The sequence below is a fragment of the Artemia sp. Qi Xiang Cuo genome, chromosome 16, assembly GCF_049724085.1.
Source record: "Artemia sp. Qi Xiang Cuo chromosome 16, ASM4972408v1, whole genome shotgun sequence".
In the NCBI taxonomy this organism is placed as follows: domain Eukaryota; kingdom Metazoa; phylum Arthropoda; class Branchiopoda; order Anostraca; family Artemiidae; genus Artemia; species Artemia sp. Qi Xiang Cuo.
In genome coordinates, this window is record NC_142809.1 from 258144 (window position 1) to 273781 (window position 15638).

The following is a 15638-nucleotide window of genomic DNA, read 5'->3' on the forward strand; positions in this document are numbered from 1 at the left end:
CCACACTCACCATTTCCCCAAACACATCCAATCAAAATTTTTAGATAGCCATTTTATTCAGCGTAGTTGATTTTCAGATAGAAATTATGTTTTTGAGGACACTCCCCCACAGCTCTGAGGGCAAGGGTTGTAAGTTATGTCCTGGGGGCATATAAGGTTTCTATAGAAACTGTCGTCGTAGAAACTTCAAAAAAGGCTCATTCGATTGAAAATTCAAACGGCTAGTTCCCTTTTTAATAGTCTAAAGTGATTGGATGGCAACTACCGCCCCTTAAACGCCCACGTTTTCCCCAAATACATCCATTCAAAATTTTGAGAATGCCATTTTGTTCAACGTAGTTGAAAGTTCAGGAAATTAGGTCTTTGAGGATGACAGCCCCCCACATTCCTCAGGGTAAGGGTTGTAAGTTATGCCCTAGGGGCATATAAGAGTTTTATAGAAAGCGTTGTCGTAGAAACTTATAAAAGGGCTCATTCGATTGGAAATTGAAATGGCTAGTTCTCTCTTTAATAGTCGAAAGTGATTGGAAGGCAACCAACACCCCTTCCACGCCCACCATATACTCAAACACATCCAATCAAAATTTTAGATGGCCATTTTGTTCAACGCAGTTAAAAGTTCTGGAAATTATACCTTTGAGCAGAAAACTCCCCCCACAGTCTTCAGACAAGGGTTATAAGTTATGCTCTTGGGGCATATAAGGTTTTCATTGAAAGCTTTGTCGTAGAAACTTGAAAAAGGGCTCATTTGATTGGAAATTCAAAGGGCTAATGCCACTCTTAATAGTCGAAAGTGATTGGAGGGCAACTAACCCCCTCTCACGCCCAGCATTCATCCAAACATATGCAATCAAAATTAGAAATTGAAACAATTAGAAATTATTCGATTGGAAATTGAAATGGGTAGTGCCTTTTTTAATAGTAGAAGGTAACTTGAGGGCAACTAACCCCTCCACGATGCCCACTATTTTCCCAAATATAAACAATCAACAATTTAAAATAGCCATTTTTTTCTACGTAGTTGATAGTAATGTACATTAGGTCTTTGTGGATGACAACCCCCCACAGCCCTCAGGGCAAGGGTTGTGAGTTATGCCCTGGGGGCATATGAAGTTTTTATAGAAAGAGTTGTCGTATAAACTTCAAAAAGGGCTCATTCGATTTGAAATTGTAAGGGGTAAAGCCCTTTTTAATAGTCGAAAGTGACTGAAGATTGACTGAAAAAAAAGAAGAAATGAATGTGAATTGTAGTTTAATATACATATACTGATATTTAGTAATCAAAATGTTAATATTATTTGATTTATTAAAGTTATGAAAGTAAAAACATTTTAAATTTTTTTAGTAATGTGCAAATTATGTTCTGCCTTGGGAAGGCATAGGGGTTTTCAGCCCTACTCATGTTAATTTCTGCTCGTTTTGAGTTTGACTGGGTTATTTAATGTAATTTCTTTTCGTTTTGGGTTTCATTTATTTATCGATGCTGATTTGTGGTAGTTTCAATCTTGGTAGATTATTTGGTTTTATTTTTGCTAATTTTTGGTTTAATGGAGTTCTTTACTTTTCTTTAAAAAACTTATTTTGTGGAAAAAGTTTTCTTAATTAATATTATGCAGGACAATTGATCAACTAAATTTCTAGGTTCAGTTTTGTTATTTTCTATATGTAGTCAAACTGTTTTATAAGCATTTTTTCAAGTTTATTTCTAGGTGTTGCTCAATTTCACATTTTAAAGAGACTCCCTTTTGCTCAGGAATTCCAAAAAAACAGCCAAAGCATCACATATCCATGACACCTCATGATTTAATAAGTGAAATCAATATTTTCCTTATAAAAGAAATAAATCAAGCGAATTTATAACTGACCGAATCAAATGGTTCTAGCAAAATAAAGAAGAATATTTTCGGCCTTTATTTTTACACTTGACACACGTTTAACTGTAATATAGCTAATTACGGGAATTCTCATTCAAATTACTTACCTCTTATTTGCCTGCTACTATCTTACAGGAGCATGTGTGAATAGGATATAGATGGATGAATTAAGCAAAAAAATTTCATACTAGTTAGTGACTAAAACTTGAAAATTAACACATTTAATTTGAGTGTCTAAAGCACTAATTATGCGTAGTTTTGACAAGGCGCTTGAATCTTATACTTGAACACAGATTTGGAAGCACTTGTTGCTTATAAAAGCACCTGTGAAGGAAGGCCCTAAGAAAATTCCCAGAAAATCAACGTTTCTCTGATTTTGACGCCCTCCCCCTTTCCCCTCCAAAAGGTTAGAGCTGTGTGAAACTGTGCTGTGTCCAACTATTAACATGTTTATTAAATAATACTATAAGAAACGTAAGAAGCGCATATTGTGAAATTTTGGTAACAGGTTTCTCTGGGGATCCTTGAGATATTCTGAAAAAGAAAGAAAATAGAGTCTGAAGAAGACTGGAAAGAGAAGATTCTCTTATTAAACAAAAGAAATCCTCCCAAAGACTTTAGGGCTAAGACCCACCTTTTGGAGGCCCTATACCACACTTGAAAAAACTCATAGTACTCTCACCTAATAATTTTGACTGTGGGCATTTATGCTGAAAATAAATAAGGAGAGTAACAATTTTTATCAAATCATACAAAGAAAACAAACATTGATTTTAATGGAAAATACATTATATATTTCATACAAAATGAAACACTATGGCGTGCCTTGTATAGGAGGGATAACCATTATCTCAGGGTGAGGCAAACAACCTGACTTTTTCCAAGAGTCCACAACATTCACAAGCGACACATTTTCTATGTCCTGGTTCACTTTAAGCACTCTATCGTTTTTTTCATCACAACTTTTGTGGTTTAAATTGAGCTTTCGAGCAACTTTGTGAATAATTTTTCTTTGCTCAGAAGTAAACTCGGATGAGAATTTTATAGTGCTAATTGAGCCTGATCTGATATAATTTTTTAGATATTTTTCAACATCTTTGCGAAAGTATCTGGACTCTGGATGTCCTTTATGAACTCGGCCCCCATTAAAACCGAAACCCTTTCTACCTAAAGCTGATGCCACACTAATTGGTGCTTTCATACCTTGTCCATATTTACCCAATCCACCCCCCTGCCATCCAATCAAGCGGAGAAGTTTTTCACCCACTGCAACTCCTTCATCTTCTTTAGAATTGGGGATACCTGTCAAATCCACTTTTGAAACGTCAATCTCAGTTTTATCTACCTTATATCGTACAGTACAATGATATTTCTTTAAGTATCTGTATACATAATCATATGTTAGTGCAGGAAGATTAGTTCTGTTTTCAAAAACAGCAGAAACTACTGGATTATCCCCTATAAAAATCTCACACTTTTGCCTTTCCCCAACTTCACTAAGATTGTAACGTAGTTCAAACTTCCCAGCCTTAGCTGATCTACTCAGTATTTCCCCTGCCGTTTCAGTAAAATTAGTTGTCTTTTCCACTTCAAGAATGACAAAATCTTTCAATGAATTGACAGGGAAATAATTAATTTCAATCAAAGTATTTAAGGGTTTATCGATTTGAGTGAAGTTTTCTGGGAAAATTTCATATTCTAACGATTCATTGTATACACTAGGCAGCTTATGTTTGTAATTTGGCGCCTCACAATTTGGTTTAAATCTAGTAAATTTAGCTTCAGCTGCTTTTCCAGCAAATGCAAGTATTGGCTTGATTTGTCCTTCATTTTTTGCCTGAAAATCTTTTAATATTTCACCTCCCATATCCTGTAAAATTCTCATGAAATCAGCAGGGTAGGTACATCCAAGAAAGTGAACGTTCACAAGTGCACGAGATAAGCACAATAATCGATTTTCTGGATATTCACCCCAGTGCATCATCAAAAACCTTCGCCGCATCTCCCATTCTTCACTTGTTTCGTACTCATCTCGAAATTTTCGCACTTCCTCCAAGGCCTTGAAACAAAATAACGTATATATGAATTGCCTTTGATATGTAGTAGTTCATTTACGCTGATGGAAAGAAACCCTCTGCTAGATAACGTAAATTTGAAAGAAGAGCAAAAGACTTCTTAGTTTCTGTTTTCGAATGTTATTAGTGATCAGGAAACATATGTTGAAGCATAAAATGTATTTTCATTCATTTTTGCAGCAAGAGACTGACAAATCCCTCAATAATGAAAACTCTAAGCACCTCTACGTATAATAGAAGTAAATATACATGTTCGAAAACAAAAGTAGACTTTTATGGTCTTATAATTGAATAGCACATTTTTTTTACTCATTGTCAAGTTTATGCTCATAGTCAGAGGTTCTTAATCAAGTGACAGAGTAGTTTCTACAAATGCCCCGAAATGAAAGAGACAAGAATAGCTAAAATATTTTACTTTGAAGTTAACAGCATGTATTTTTGTCTTTAAGATGGGTGATACAGATAAAATTGGCCTGAAATTTCACTAGTTACTACTTTTATCCTAAACTGATCCATATGTTCCATTAGATATTAACAGATTTTGTCGTATATTTTGTAGTGTTGGGCATTAATATGATTAAACGATATATCGATATATCGATTCCGATATTTCTGATCAGCTTTTTTTTATTCAGATTAAATTTAGGTTTTTCCAAAATTCAATAACGAAAATTGTAATTAAAAAGTATTTTGCGCAATGTTTTCGAAATTTTGAATAAAATACAAAAATACTTCCATTATGTGAATAAATATTACAAAAACCTTGATTTGGAATTACTCGGGTTCAGGATAAAGAAAAAAAAGATACCGGCTATTTTTGGCTATTCAAAATTAACCGCAAGTCAATTAGCTTCCCCTGACAGTTGTTTCTGCCTTTCGCGATTAAATAAAAAAAAATCCACTCAGAGTACGGAGCAACATTAAAACTAAAAAAAACATAAATTGTTCCGTTCATGAGGGGCATAACCCCTCCTCAATACCTTGCTCTTCGCACCAAAATTTCTTTTTGTATTTTAAAAATCTCCTTACTCTAATTAAACGGCTTACATAACTGGGGGGGGGGGGAGTTACAAATAACGTAAAAAACGAGGTATTGAAGAGAGGGACCAACTCCTCATACACGAAACAATTTCGATTCGTTTTAACTTTGGATGTTGTTCCTTACTTTTAGTTAAAATATCTATTTTTTTTATTTAATTGTTTTTTGAATAATACCGAAAAATCTGCCTTTACTCTCCATGGAAAATCTTCCTTCTTCCAGATTCCATCCCTGCTGAAAATTCCCCCCAGAAAACTTCTTCCGGGCAATTCCACCTGGAAAATTCTTTTCAGCCAACTTTCGTTTGAAAAAAAGACTTATTTTTCTTTTTGTCTCTAAATGTTTTTCAAACCATGCCTGAAATCCTCCCCTCCCAATATCTCAATGGAAAGTTTCTCCCGCGTAAAATTCCCCATAGAGAATCTGTCCTGTGACCCCCCCCCCCCCACGACAAATCCCCTAGACAATTTCAACTCCTTTGAAAATTTTCCTTGGGCCATTTCCCCGATATATCTCTACATGTAAAATTAAATTGACAAAGGGAAAGTAAATCAGAAAAAAAATTAGTATAAGAATTCAGGTAAATTCCCGCGTGTATGGTTCCTATTTTGAAGTTCATCCCGGAAACTTCCCTCCCGTGGAAAAATCTCTTCTTGGAAAATCCCCACTGCAGAAAATTCCCCCCACATAAAATTCACCCTCCCAAAAAAGGTCTGTTTACTTCCCCAAACCAAATACTAAATGTAGACACTGTACATATTTCATAACTTACAACCTTTTCCCCCGGGACTTGCAGGGCCGTGTCATCCCCAAAGGCATGATTACTTGACTTTTCAACTATGCTGATCAATATGGAGATCTCAAAATTTTGACCGGATGACTTTGGGAAAAAAGGGGTGGGGGGGGGGGGTAGCTGCCCCCCAATCGTTTTGGTCATAAAATGGGGAACTAGAACTTATATGACCATTGGTTCAATACGATCATCCTGACAAAAAAACAAAACAAAAAACACTGATCTTTCTTCTGGCAAAAATTAAGAAATTTCACGGTTTTTTCAGATGGAAGCTAGAAACCCTCACAGTAAGCCTTACTGTGAGGGTTTCTAGCTTCCATCTGTACCTTACTGAGTAAGGTACTCTGATATGCCGAATCTGATGGTGCGATTTTTATTCAGATTCTTTGACTTTTTAGGGGCGTTCTTGCTATTTCACAAATTTTCTAAGATTTCCATAGTTTGTGATGGGTACATGATACTTGATTAATATTATATACCGTATCTGGAGTCGGCGTAAAAGCCAATTCACTTGATGTACCTATTGTTATCAAAATTCCGTGCTTTGGAGTTTCGGTTGTTTTTTGGCCGAGCTGTTCCTTACTTACAGTTTGTTGCCACGAACTATATGATAAACGGATCAGGCTTGGAATCCACTCTCAGGAAGAGCATTGAGGCGGACATGGACATCAATTTTATGACAAATTTAAATAGGTATTTCTGAAACCCATAAAACAAGACTTCCAAGACTTCAGTGGATCAGTTTTTCTTGGAAAAGACTCTACTGAAAATCTGGAAAGCCGTGACAGATGCAGCTGCTGACGAAACCTGTCTTACATTGAGTAATGAAACTTCGTCATATCAACCCCGCAAACTGGCTTGATTTTATAGTGGCTGAATCGTAGGGTCTGTCATGGCACTTGTATCTGTTGATACAGATTCCAGCGAGGCCAAATCGAAGTCTCTTCCTATTTTACTCTCGACTTGGGGAAGATCGTCAGGGGTAATATATAATTTCTTGAAACACAAATTGAAGTATGTGGCAATCGTAACGAGTGTGACCTGAACAAGGCCTATAAGCCTAGAAGGTGTTTTATCTAGCCATGTCTTTCGGAGGTACTCAGCAACATTTGAGAGTCCTCGCTAAACATAGTTTGCGAACAGGCTATGCCAACTTCTGGATACAGCTGTGCATGCTGTGTATAAGCATAGACGATTCCATGGATTGAATACATTATTCTTCTGCTCGACCATTTACGAAGCAATTTTCTCTGTTGGATCTTTTCTGCTGGATGCTAAAGCGTAGATGCCAAAAAAGCTGAAATAATATCGTTTTCGATATCGATAATCATTATCGTCCAACACTAATCTTTTGGGAAGGGGCAATATAGGTAGCTAAAATCGATTGGAAGTTAAACATAGAAAAGTAAAGTCGAACTTCAAAGCGAGCACCCATTCAACCTTGAGCAGAGGTGGACGTGGAGCAGAACTTTTCGTCCAGCCACACCTGACAAGATAAATAAATAAATAAAAATAATAAGCACATGAGACTTCCCATCATTGGTTTCTTTTCTTCGTCACAGACACTCGAATTTTCTAACGCCAATAGCTTTAGGACAAGAGTCTCAACCCTGCCAAGAGATAACTACAATGTATGTAAAGTAAGTAAGTATGACGGCACTAGACGCTTAAGGTCCAAACCGGCGGTACTGATCTCCATTTCGTGGCCCTTCCGCCAGGAAGCGCAATGAGGGGTTGGGGGCCAGCCATCCTGTGCTTTTGCATATCCTTCCTGCTTACTTCTCCCAGATTTCTCCAGGTACCCATTTAGAGCTAGGTCGATTCTGGCTTAGCTTATAGACACGCCACTGACCCCCGTTCCAAACCAAATAACTGGCAACACCAGGGATCGAACCCGTGTCCCTTGGACAAAGAATTCAACCCAGTGCACCAACCACTTAGCCAGGATGGCTATTATAACTACAATGGGGAGTGATTATAGTATTACGACCACAGAAAGCTCCTAAAGGAAGAGGATCTAACATTCCCATCTTTATTTCGGATGAAAATAGCTTTCAGCCGAGAACTGAAAATGTTATCTCAATCAACGAGTAGATCTATAGGGCCTCCTCTGGAGAGACAATACAGGGGTTAGGGGTACCAGATATCTGATACAGAGTATTGCTTCTGCCACCGTTGGAGCCTCTGGGGGAAAGGTGAAGGAAGCCTGAGGATCACTAGAGATACAAGTTAAGGGGATAGAAGGGGATTGTATCTATCCCCATCGTTTAACAGGGGTATGGCAACGGGGGAGCACAACGGGGAGGCGTGAGGTGTGCAAATTTCATCCTCTGCTTCAGTTCCCTTTAGAGGAAAGACTCAAAGATGCTGAGACAAATCAGTATTTAACAGCAAGAACAATAGGGATAGATGACATTTTGTACAAGACTAAAAAAAGAAACGGCGGCAATGCGGGTTCTTGTCCACGGTATGGCACGACACGTCCTGATCATTTGGCTTTAGTAGCTTCTTAGTTCTTATCTGTCATCAATGGAAACAGCCGCCATCATGAAACGAGAAAAGTCTACCTAGAAGGCTAGGTTTGGGATTTGGAATGGCACACGATGACATCTACTGTAGGAGTCTGGGGTAACAAAAAAGGGAAAGTATAAAAAATTTCTGAGACGTTGATCTGTCATGAATAATAGTTAAGCACAGAACACATTGAAGTAAGATTTAAGGAGATGCAATAAGGAGGCTGTGGATGAAATTGCTAAGGATCTGGAAGGTCAAGCTGAACAGCATTATAGTAAAGTATTTTACTGACATTTTGAAACATCAAGAAGATGTAGTAAGTCCAAACTATTGGCAGTTAAGATAGGAACCGAGACTCAATTAATGGTAAGGAGATTAAGGAGAGATGGGTAAAAAAAAACTTTAGAATGTTTTAAACCATAGAGAAATCCATGAGGTTAAATTATAAATTTAGAATTTGTTGTCATTAAACCTTTCTTTAATGCTTCGTGCTTTTTTTTTATATATTATGTACCGTATATTGTTTGTGTTACAGAAAGCTATACTGATAAAAACATTTTTTTGTTATGTTGTATTAATTAAGTTGATTAGTTTTTTTCAATGGTTATTATTTTTTTTATTCTCCTTTTAGAGAATAGAAGGGTTTCTCTTTATTTTGTGCGGGAGGCATGACGGGCCACCATTTACAACAGACTTTAAATTTATAAGAAAGGCCATTGAGAGAAGGACTTCCTGTAATAGGAGGACGTCTTTGGTAACAGGAAAGGCAATTTTCTTATGGATTTTTTTTTGTAGTATATGGAAGTTTGAATTTTGGTCACGTCTAGGTTTAAAGTAAATTCTTTTTTAAAACTGTCGTCACTGAAATGAGTGGAATTGGAAAAAAAAGAAAAGAAACTCGTGGGGTACTTCTACATTAGTTTCAAACTGAAAGGGATGCTAAAATTTTTAAACAATTTGGTTATTTATGGTAGACAGAAATCAGACGCTGACTCAGCAAAATCAATCTGCGGCCAAATTTTCGAAAACCTCCAGCTGGCTCCAGATCTTGCTTAACTAGCGTCCACCAATTTTTTTAGCTATCCTCTTTTTCTTTTGCGCCATGTTGGTAGGGGTTCAGCGAGCAGTATTTGTTTAATGAGGCGATCATCAGGGCGACGTAAAGCGTGTCTAAACCAGCGGAGCTTGAAGATGCCTGAGATTCTGTCGATGTTGAAACAACGTCGGCGGATTTCGTTGTTCAAAATCTGGTGTGAGAACCGGATTTGCAAGATTGAACGAAACCAACGGTGGTTGATGATTTCCAGGACGTGCCCCTGAGCTGCTTTTATGGCCCAGGATTCAACACTATAGAGAAGGATTCAACACCACTGTCGACTTATAAATTCTTATCTTTGTTCTTCAGCTAATCTCTCGACGAGTCCAAAGGTGCTTGCGGAGTTGAGCAAAGACTGCTTGAGCTCTACCTATTCTTTTGTTGATATCTTGATCACATCCTCCCTTCGAATCCATCTCAGATCCCAGATAAACGAAGCTGTGAAAGATTTCAAGTGGGAGACCATAAAGGGTGAGTTGATAGTTTCTTGTGACGTTCAGGTTAAGAACAACTGCAGGAGCGAAGAGCTAATAGTCTCTTGTGACGGTCAGGTCAAGAATTTGTCCATTATTTATTACTGGGAAGCACACAGACTTTTTTTTAAGTGAGAGGGCATTTTAAAAGGCGAGAATCTTCCATGGAGAGGAAATTTCCAAGGGGAATTTTACACAGGGGGAATTTGCTATAATTACGCTAAAAAAACTTTTTTTTGTCTTATTTTCTCTTTGCTGACTCAAATTTGACACATTGAGACGTCTGAGAAATTGTCTGGGGCAAATTTTCAGCAGGGTTGGTATTGTCTAGAAGATTTTCAGACGGGGAGGGAGATATTTCATGGGAGAATTTCTCTTGGGAGCAACTTTTCACTGGATGGGGAAGAGGGAATTCCCGGGTAAAAATTCCATAATGGGGATTTCTGGGTATGATTTGAAAAACAATGAGAAATAAGATTTAAAAATGAGTTTTTTTTTTTCAATTGAAAGTAAAGAGCACCATTAAAACTTAAAAAGAACAGAAATTACTCTGTATATGAGGGGGATGTCCCCTTCTCAAAATCTTGCTTTTTACTCTAGTTTGAATTTTTGTCCCAATTCTTTAAGAACGAATCCTGAAACATAAGGACTGTTTAAATAAAATAGAATTTTTTTTAAAGGTAGGCTAAAAAAATTTGAGGGCGAAGAGCAAGGTACAGAGGAGGGGAACCCCCTCAAATAGGCCTACAGAAAAATTTCTGCTAGTTTTAAATTTTTATGTAGCTTTCTACTTTCCGTTAAAAAAATTGTTTGTTTTTTTTTACAAAAGAAAAAAACAAAACAAATTCTACCTCTTCTATTTGAGACCTTTCCTTCTTTATCTTTTTTGACTGAGTCTCTTCAATTTCTTTATCTTGATCTGGGTACCTTCCAAATATTTTCTGGGGATATGGTAACATTTCTTTGTCTTCTATTTGTTCACCCAGACATGGCAACAATTCCTGATGACGTGATGAAACACCTCCTTTGTGTTCCTTTTTCTCTATCTTGACTTTATTTTTCTTTTTCGATTCCCTCACTAATTTTTTAAATATCTTCTCTATTTCTTCATCTTTGGGCGGTAAAATTTCTCTAATTTTGACCATTGCAGGTTCTAAAAAGATGATCAGTTTTAATTACACATGGTAGTTGAAGAAAGAACAATGAATCATTTGATTCATTCTAAAAAATTTCAGTAATATAGGTGATTTTGATGCTATTCAAATTGCTCAAACCGTTGATTAGAGAGTTTTCATCCTGTACTCAATTTAATAATAATGCCATTTTTAACTAATTTATCAACAACAGACACACAACTGACATAAATAACAATACTTTATTTTAACCTCATATAAAACAGACCAGATTGCAAAAAGGAAAACGAAAAAAAATAATAAAAATACAGAACAAGGATGAGCTGTAAAAACAATGTCTTTTTTTCATATCAAGATGTTAAATGTAACAAAAACCTTTAATCTAGAACTGGCATTACACACTTTTCAGGAATTTGGCCTGCTATTTATTTTCAAAATTGCATCTTTTCTAGAGATGTAGTATATTTTTATTGATTCCTTGCTGAAACTTAATGCTGAAGCTTTTTGTCCTACTTCTAAAAAAAACTTCTTATTCTACAGTTATAGTCGGAACATACTTTATCAATAGGCTAAATACCCGAATTGAAACCTGGTTTCATCGATTACGTTGATCTGCTTGTCTGCTAGAACCGCCCATACCTGCAGTGCGGAATGTGCAAAATTTTCTGAACCATTATGCATCTGAATGTAATATATTTCAGTGGAAGGAGAAACATTTAATTGCCAAAAGGCATTGAACGCATTTAATATGCATTTAGGGTTTAATATACTATAAGGAGGTTAAAGGTTTAATTTTATTTCAATAAAGAAAATTGAAAAAGTAATTTTTTTATAATAAACAAAATTGAATAAGTAAACAAAGAAAAACGAGCAAAAATGGGGTTTTTATAGGCCAAATGACGATACTGAAAAAACAAAGCGAATAATAACTCGCTTTTATGGTTGTTAGATAGTTGGTTTTAATTCTTTTAATTTTTGGCTTTTATTGATACATCGTTTCGTTTCGCGCTGAAGAAGAGAGGCGTTTGTCCTCTCGAAATATTCGCTTTGTTTTTTCAGTATCGTCATTTGGCCTATAAAAAACCCATTTTTGCTCGTTTTTCTTTTTTTTCTTTCTTTATGTGATGTCAGGCCAATGTGGTTTAAGAAATTATCTTTGAATAAGTAAAATTTGAATAGTGTAATATGTATTTTCATTTCAATGCTTTAATAACTGGAAAAGAGGATATTTGTAATATAATTCGCTTTTAGTAAGGCGCCAATGACGCAGTAAGCTTTAAATTTTTAAAGTTAGGAAAGGAGGCAGTAGCTAAATTCTTTTTTGCAGCGAAACTAAATTTGTCGTGAACGGTCTTGAGAAAAAAAAAATAGGGTTGAACTAAATATTTTATATATAATGTTGTCAACTAATGAAAAGCCAAGCAGTTCAAAACTTGATTTAACATTAATTTCATTTTTTATTTTCAATGTTGAAATAAGTTCGGAAGAAAATGTTTGTAATAAAGCGCCAATGACGCAGTAGGTTTTAGACTTTTATAGTTAGGGAAGAAGGCAGTACCCATACTCTTCTTTGAATTGATTTTTGTTCGTTTCAATCTTGATTCGCATATCTAATTAAAGCTTTATTCATTTTATTCAATCCGTCCTAGCCGAGTGGATTGGAGTAGGAATTACCTATCGACTCGTGACCCCACACCATATATGGGCATAGAATCCATCTAAGTGTATTTATCCACTAACGGGTCAATGATTCCTTTTTCAAGGTTGATCAGGGGGTGTTTCTAAGCCTAATGGATACCGACGGGAGTGACGCAATATCTTCACTGATGTTACATAATTTATTCTAAATGTATTGATCCACTAGAGGGGAACTAGAATTTCTGAGAAATTGATTTGCATAATCAACTGGGAAGTAGTTTTCTGGGAAATTGATTACATAATCGACGGAGAATTATTGATCAACGAAGGGGAATTAAGAAACAATATGACTTCTCTGATCTTTAGGTCTGAGAGATAAATTAATATTCTATTTTTGAATAAGGCTTCTCAGGTCTTTAGGTCTGAGAGATAAATATTAATATTCTATCGAAGTCATAATAGTGTAACTAGGAACACCTTAGATATATTTTACGAAATTCATACGAGATCAAGACAGATTGAATATATTTTACGCGGGAAATGGTTTCCTGGGAATTTCAAATGTAACAGGGCAGGGATACCGAAACAAAGGAACACATAGAAATTACTTTTAGGGGATTATTTGGGCGAAACAGTTTGAGAAATTTTAGAAGATGATTTGGGGTGAAACTCTGTGGTCGTTATAATAACCAAGTTCTATTTGAACAGTGTTGTAAGGCTCCCTACCCCCGGGCCTCCAAAGGCCCCCCAGGCCTACAAAGGGCCCCGGGCCCCCCAAAGGGCCCCTCCCTAGTTTAGAGTTTTAGTTTGATATTAGCTTACAGTTTTAGTTAGAGTTATAGTTTAGTTTAGTTGCAGTTCAGAGTCTAGAGTTTCAAGTTAGACTCTCAACACTTAGAGTTTTAGTTACAGATATATTTTATTTTAGTTTTAGTTAAGTGTTTTTGAAATTGTAGTTTAAATTTAGCTAAATGTTTTAGTTTAGAATTTTAGCCTAGAGTCTTAGCTTAGAGTTTTTCGTTGCACTTTTGCTTTAGTTTAGTATTAGTTAAGAGTTTTAGTTTACAGTTGTAGTTTCGTTTTAGTAAAGAATTTTAGTTTAGAGTTGTAGTTTAGTTTTAGTCAAGAGTATTAGTTTAGAGTTTTAGTTAGAGTAATAGTTTAGTTTAATTTTTGTTAAGAGTTTTAGTTTAGACTTTAGAGTTTTAGTTCAGAGTTATAGTTTAGTTTTAGTTAAGAGTTTTAGTTTAGAGTTTCAGTTTGGTATTAGCTTACATTTTTAATTAGATATATAGTAGTTAAGATTTTTAGTTTAGAGTTTTACTTTAGAGTCTTAGCTTAGAGTTTTAGTTAAGAGTTATAGTTTAGTTTTAGTTAAGAGTTTTTGTTTAGAGTTTAGAGTCTTAGATTAGAGTTTTATTTATAATTTAAAGCTTTAATTTAGAGTCTTAGCTCAGAGTTTTAGTTAGAGTTGTAATTTAGTTTAATTTTTGTTAAGACTTTTAGTTTATAGTTATAGAATAGTCTTATTTAAGCGTTTCAGTTTAGAGTTTCATTTTGGTATTAGTTTACAGTTTTAGTTAGAGTTATAATAGTTAAGAGTTTTAGTTTAGAGCTTAGAGTTTTAGTTAAGAGTCATAGCTTAGAGTTTTAGTGCTATTTATTGTTTAGTTTAGTTTTAGTTGAGAATTTATAGTTTTAGTTTAGAGTCTTAGCTTAGAGTTTTAGTTAGAGTTTACAGTTTTAGTTTAGTTTTAGTTAGGAGCTTTAGTTTAGATCTCTAGTTCAGTTTTACTTAAGAGTTTAGTTTACAGTTTATAGTTTTAGTTTACAGTTTTACATTAGAGTTTTATTCAGAGTTACAGTTTTAGTTTAGACATTGGAATTTTAGTTTTGAGCCTAAGCTTAGAGTTTTAGTTAGAGTTATAGTTTAGTTTAGTTTTAATTCAGAGTTTTAGTTTGGTCTTAGCTTAGAGTTTTAGTTAGAGTTATAGTTTAGTTTAGTTTTAGTTGAGAATTTTAGTTTAGAGGTGCTCTTTATTTTTAGAGAGGAGTTTTAGTTTAGAGTTTAAGTTTGGTATAAGCTTACAGTTTTTGTTTTAAAGCTTAGATTCGCAGCTTAGAGATTTATTTAGAGTTTAGAGTTTTAGTTTAGAGTCACAGCTTAGAGTTTTAGTTCTATTTAAAGTTTAGTTTAGTTTTAGTTGAGAATTTAGATTTTTAGTTTAGAGTCTTAGCTTAGAGTTTTTGTTAGAGTTGTAGTTTAGTTTAGTTTTAGTTAGGAGCTTTAGTTTATATCTCTAGTTTAGTTATACTTAAAGAGTTTTAGTTTAGAGTTTATAGTTTTAGTTTACAGTTTTACTTTAGAGTTTTCGTTAGAGTTATAGTTAGAGTTATAGTTTTAGTTAAGGGTTTTATTTTAGATATTGGAGTTTTAGTTTTGAGTCTTAGCTTAGAGTTTTAGTTAGAGTAATAGTTTAGTTTAGTTTTAATTCAGAGTTTTAGTTTAGAGTCTTAGCTTAGAGTTTTTCATAGTTATAGTTTAGTTTAATTTTAGTTTAGAGGTGTTGTTTAGTTTTCGACAAGAGTTTTAGTTTAGAGTTTTAGTTAGAGTTATAGTTTAGTTTAGTTTTAGTTTAGAGTCTAGAGTTTTAATTTAGAGTGTTAGCTTAGAGTTTTGGTTAGAGTTATAGTTTACTTTAGTTTTAGTTAAGAGTTTTAGTTTAGACTTATAGTTTAGTTTTAGTTAAGAGTTTTAGTTTAGAGTTATAGTTTAGTTTAGTTATAGTTCAGAGTCTAGAGTTTCAAGTCAGACTCTCAACACTTAGAGTTTTAGTTAGAGTTATATTTTATTTTCGTTTTAGTTAAGTGTTTTTGGAATTTTAGTTTAGTTTTAACTAACACTTTAGATTAGAGTTTTGCCGTATAATCATAGCCTAGAGTAATTCAATGCACTTTTAGCTTAGACTTATAGTTTAGGTTTAGTTAAGAGTTTTAGTTTAG

General features: G+C 34.7%; 1 protein-coding gene across 4 annotated transcripts in view; it reads right to left on the bottom strand.

Annotated features, from left to right (window-relative positions):
* Window positions 1-2500: 2500 nt before the first annotated feature.
* Window positions 2501-15638, bottom strand: part of LOC148942455 (uncharacterized) — a 90791-nt gene continuing 77653 nt past the window's right edge. For all 4 annotated transcript variants that reach the window (XM_089102264.1, XM_089102265.1, XM_089102262.1 and 1 more), the window contains exons 2-3: window positions 10716-11017; window positions 2501-3933 (exon numbers count right to left, since the gene is read on the bottom strand). In XM_089102264.1, the coding sequence (XP_088958390.1) occupies window positions 2689-3933; window positions 10716-11009 (1539 nt within the window). In that variant the 5' untranslated portion in view covers window positions 11010-11017 and the 3' untranslated portion in view covers window positions 2501-2688. The remainder of the gene's footprint in view (window positions 3934-10715; window positions 11018-15638) is intronic.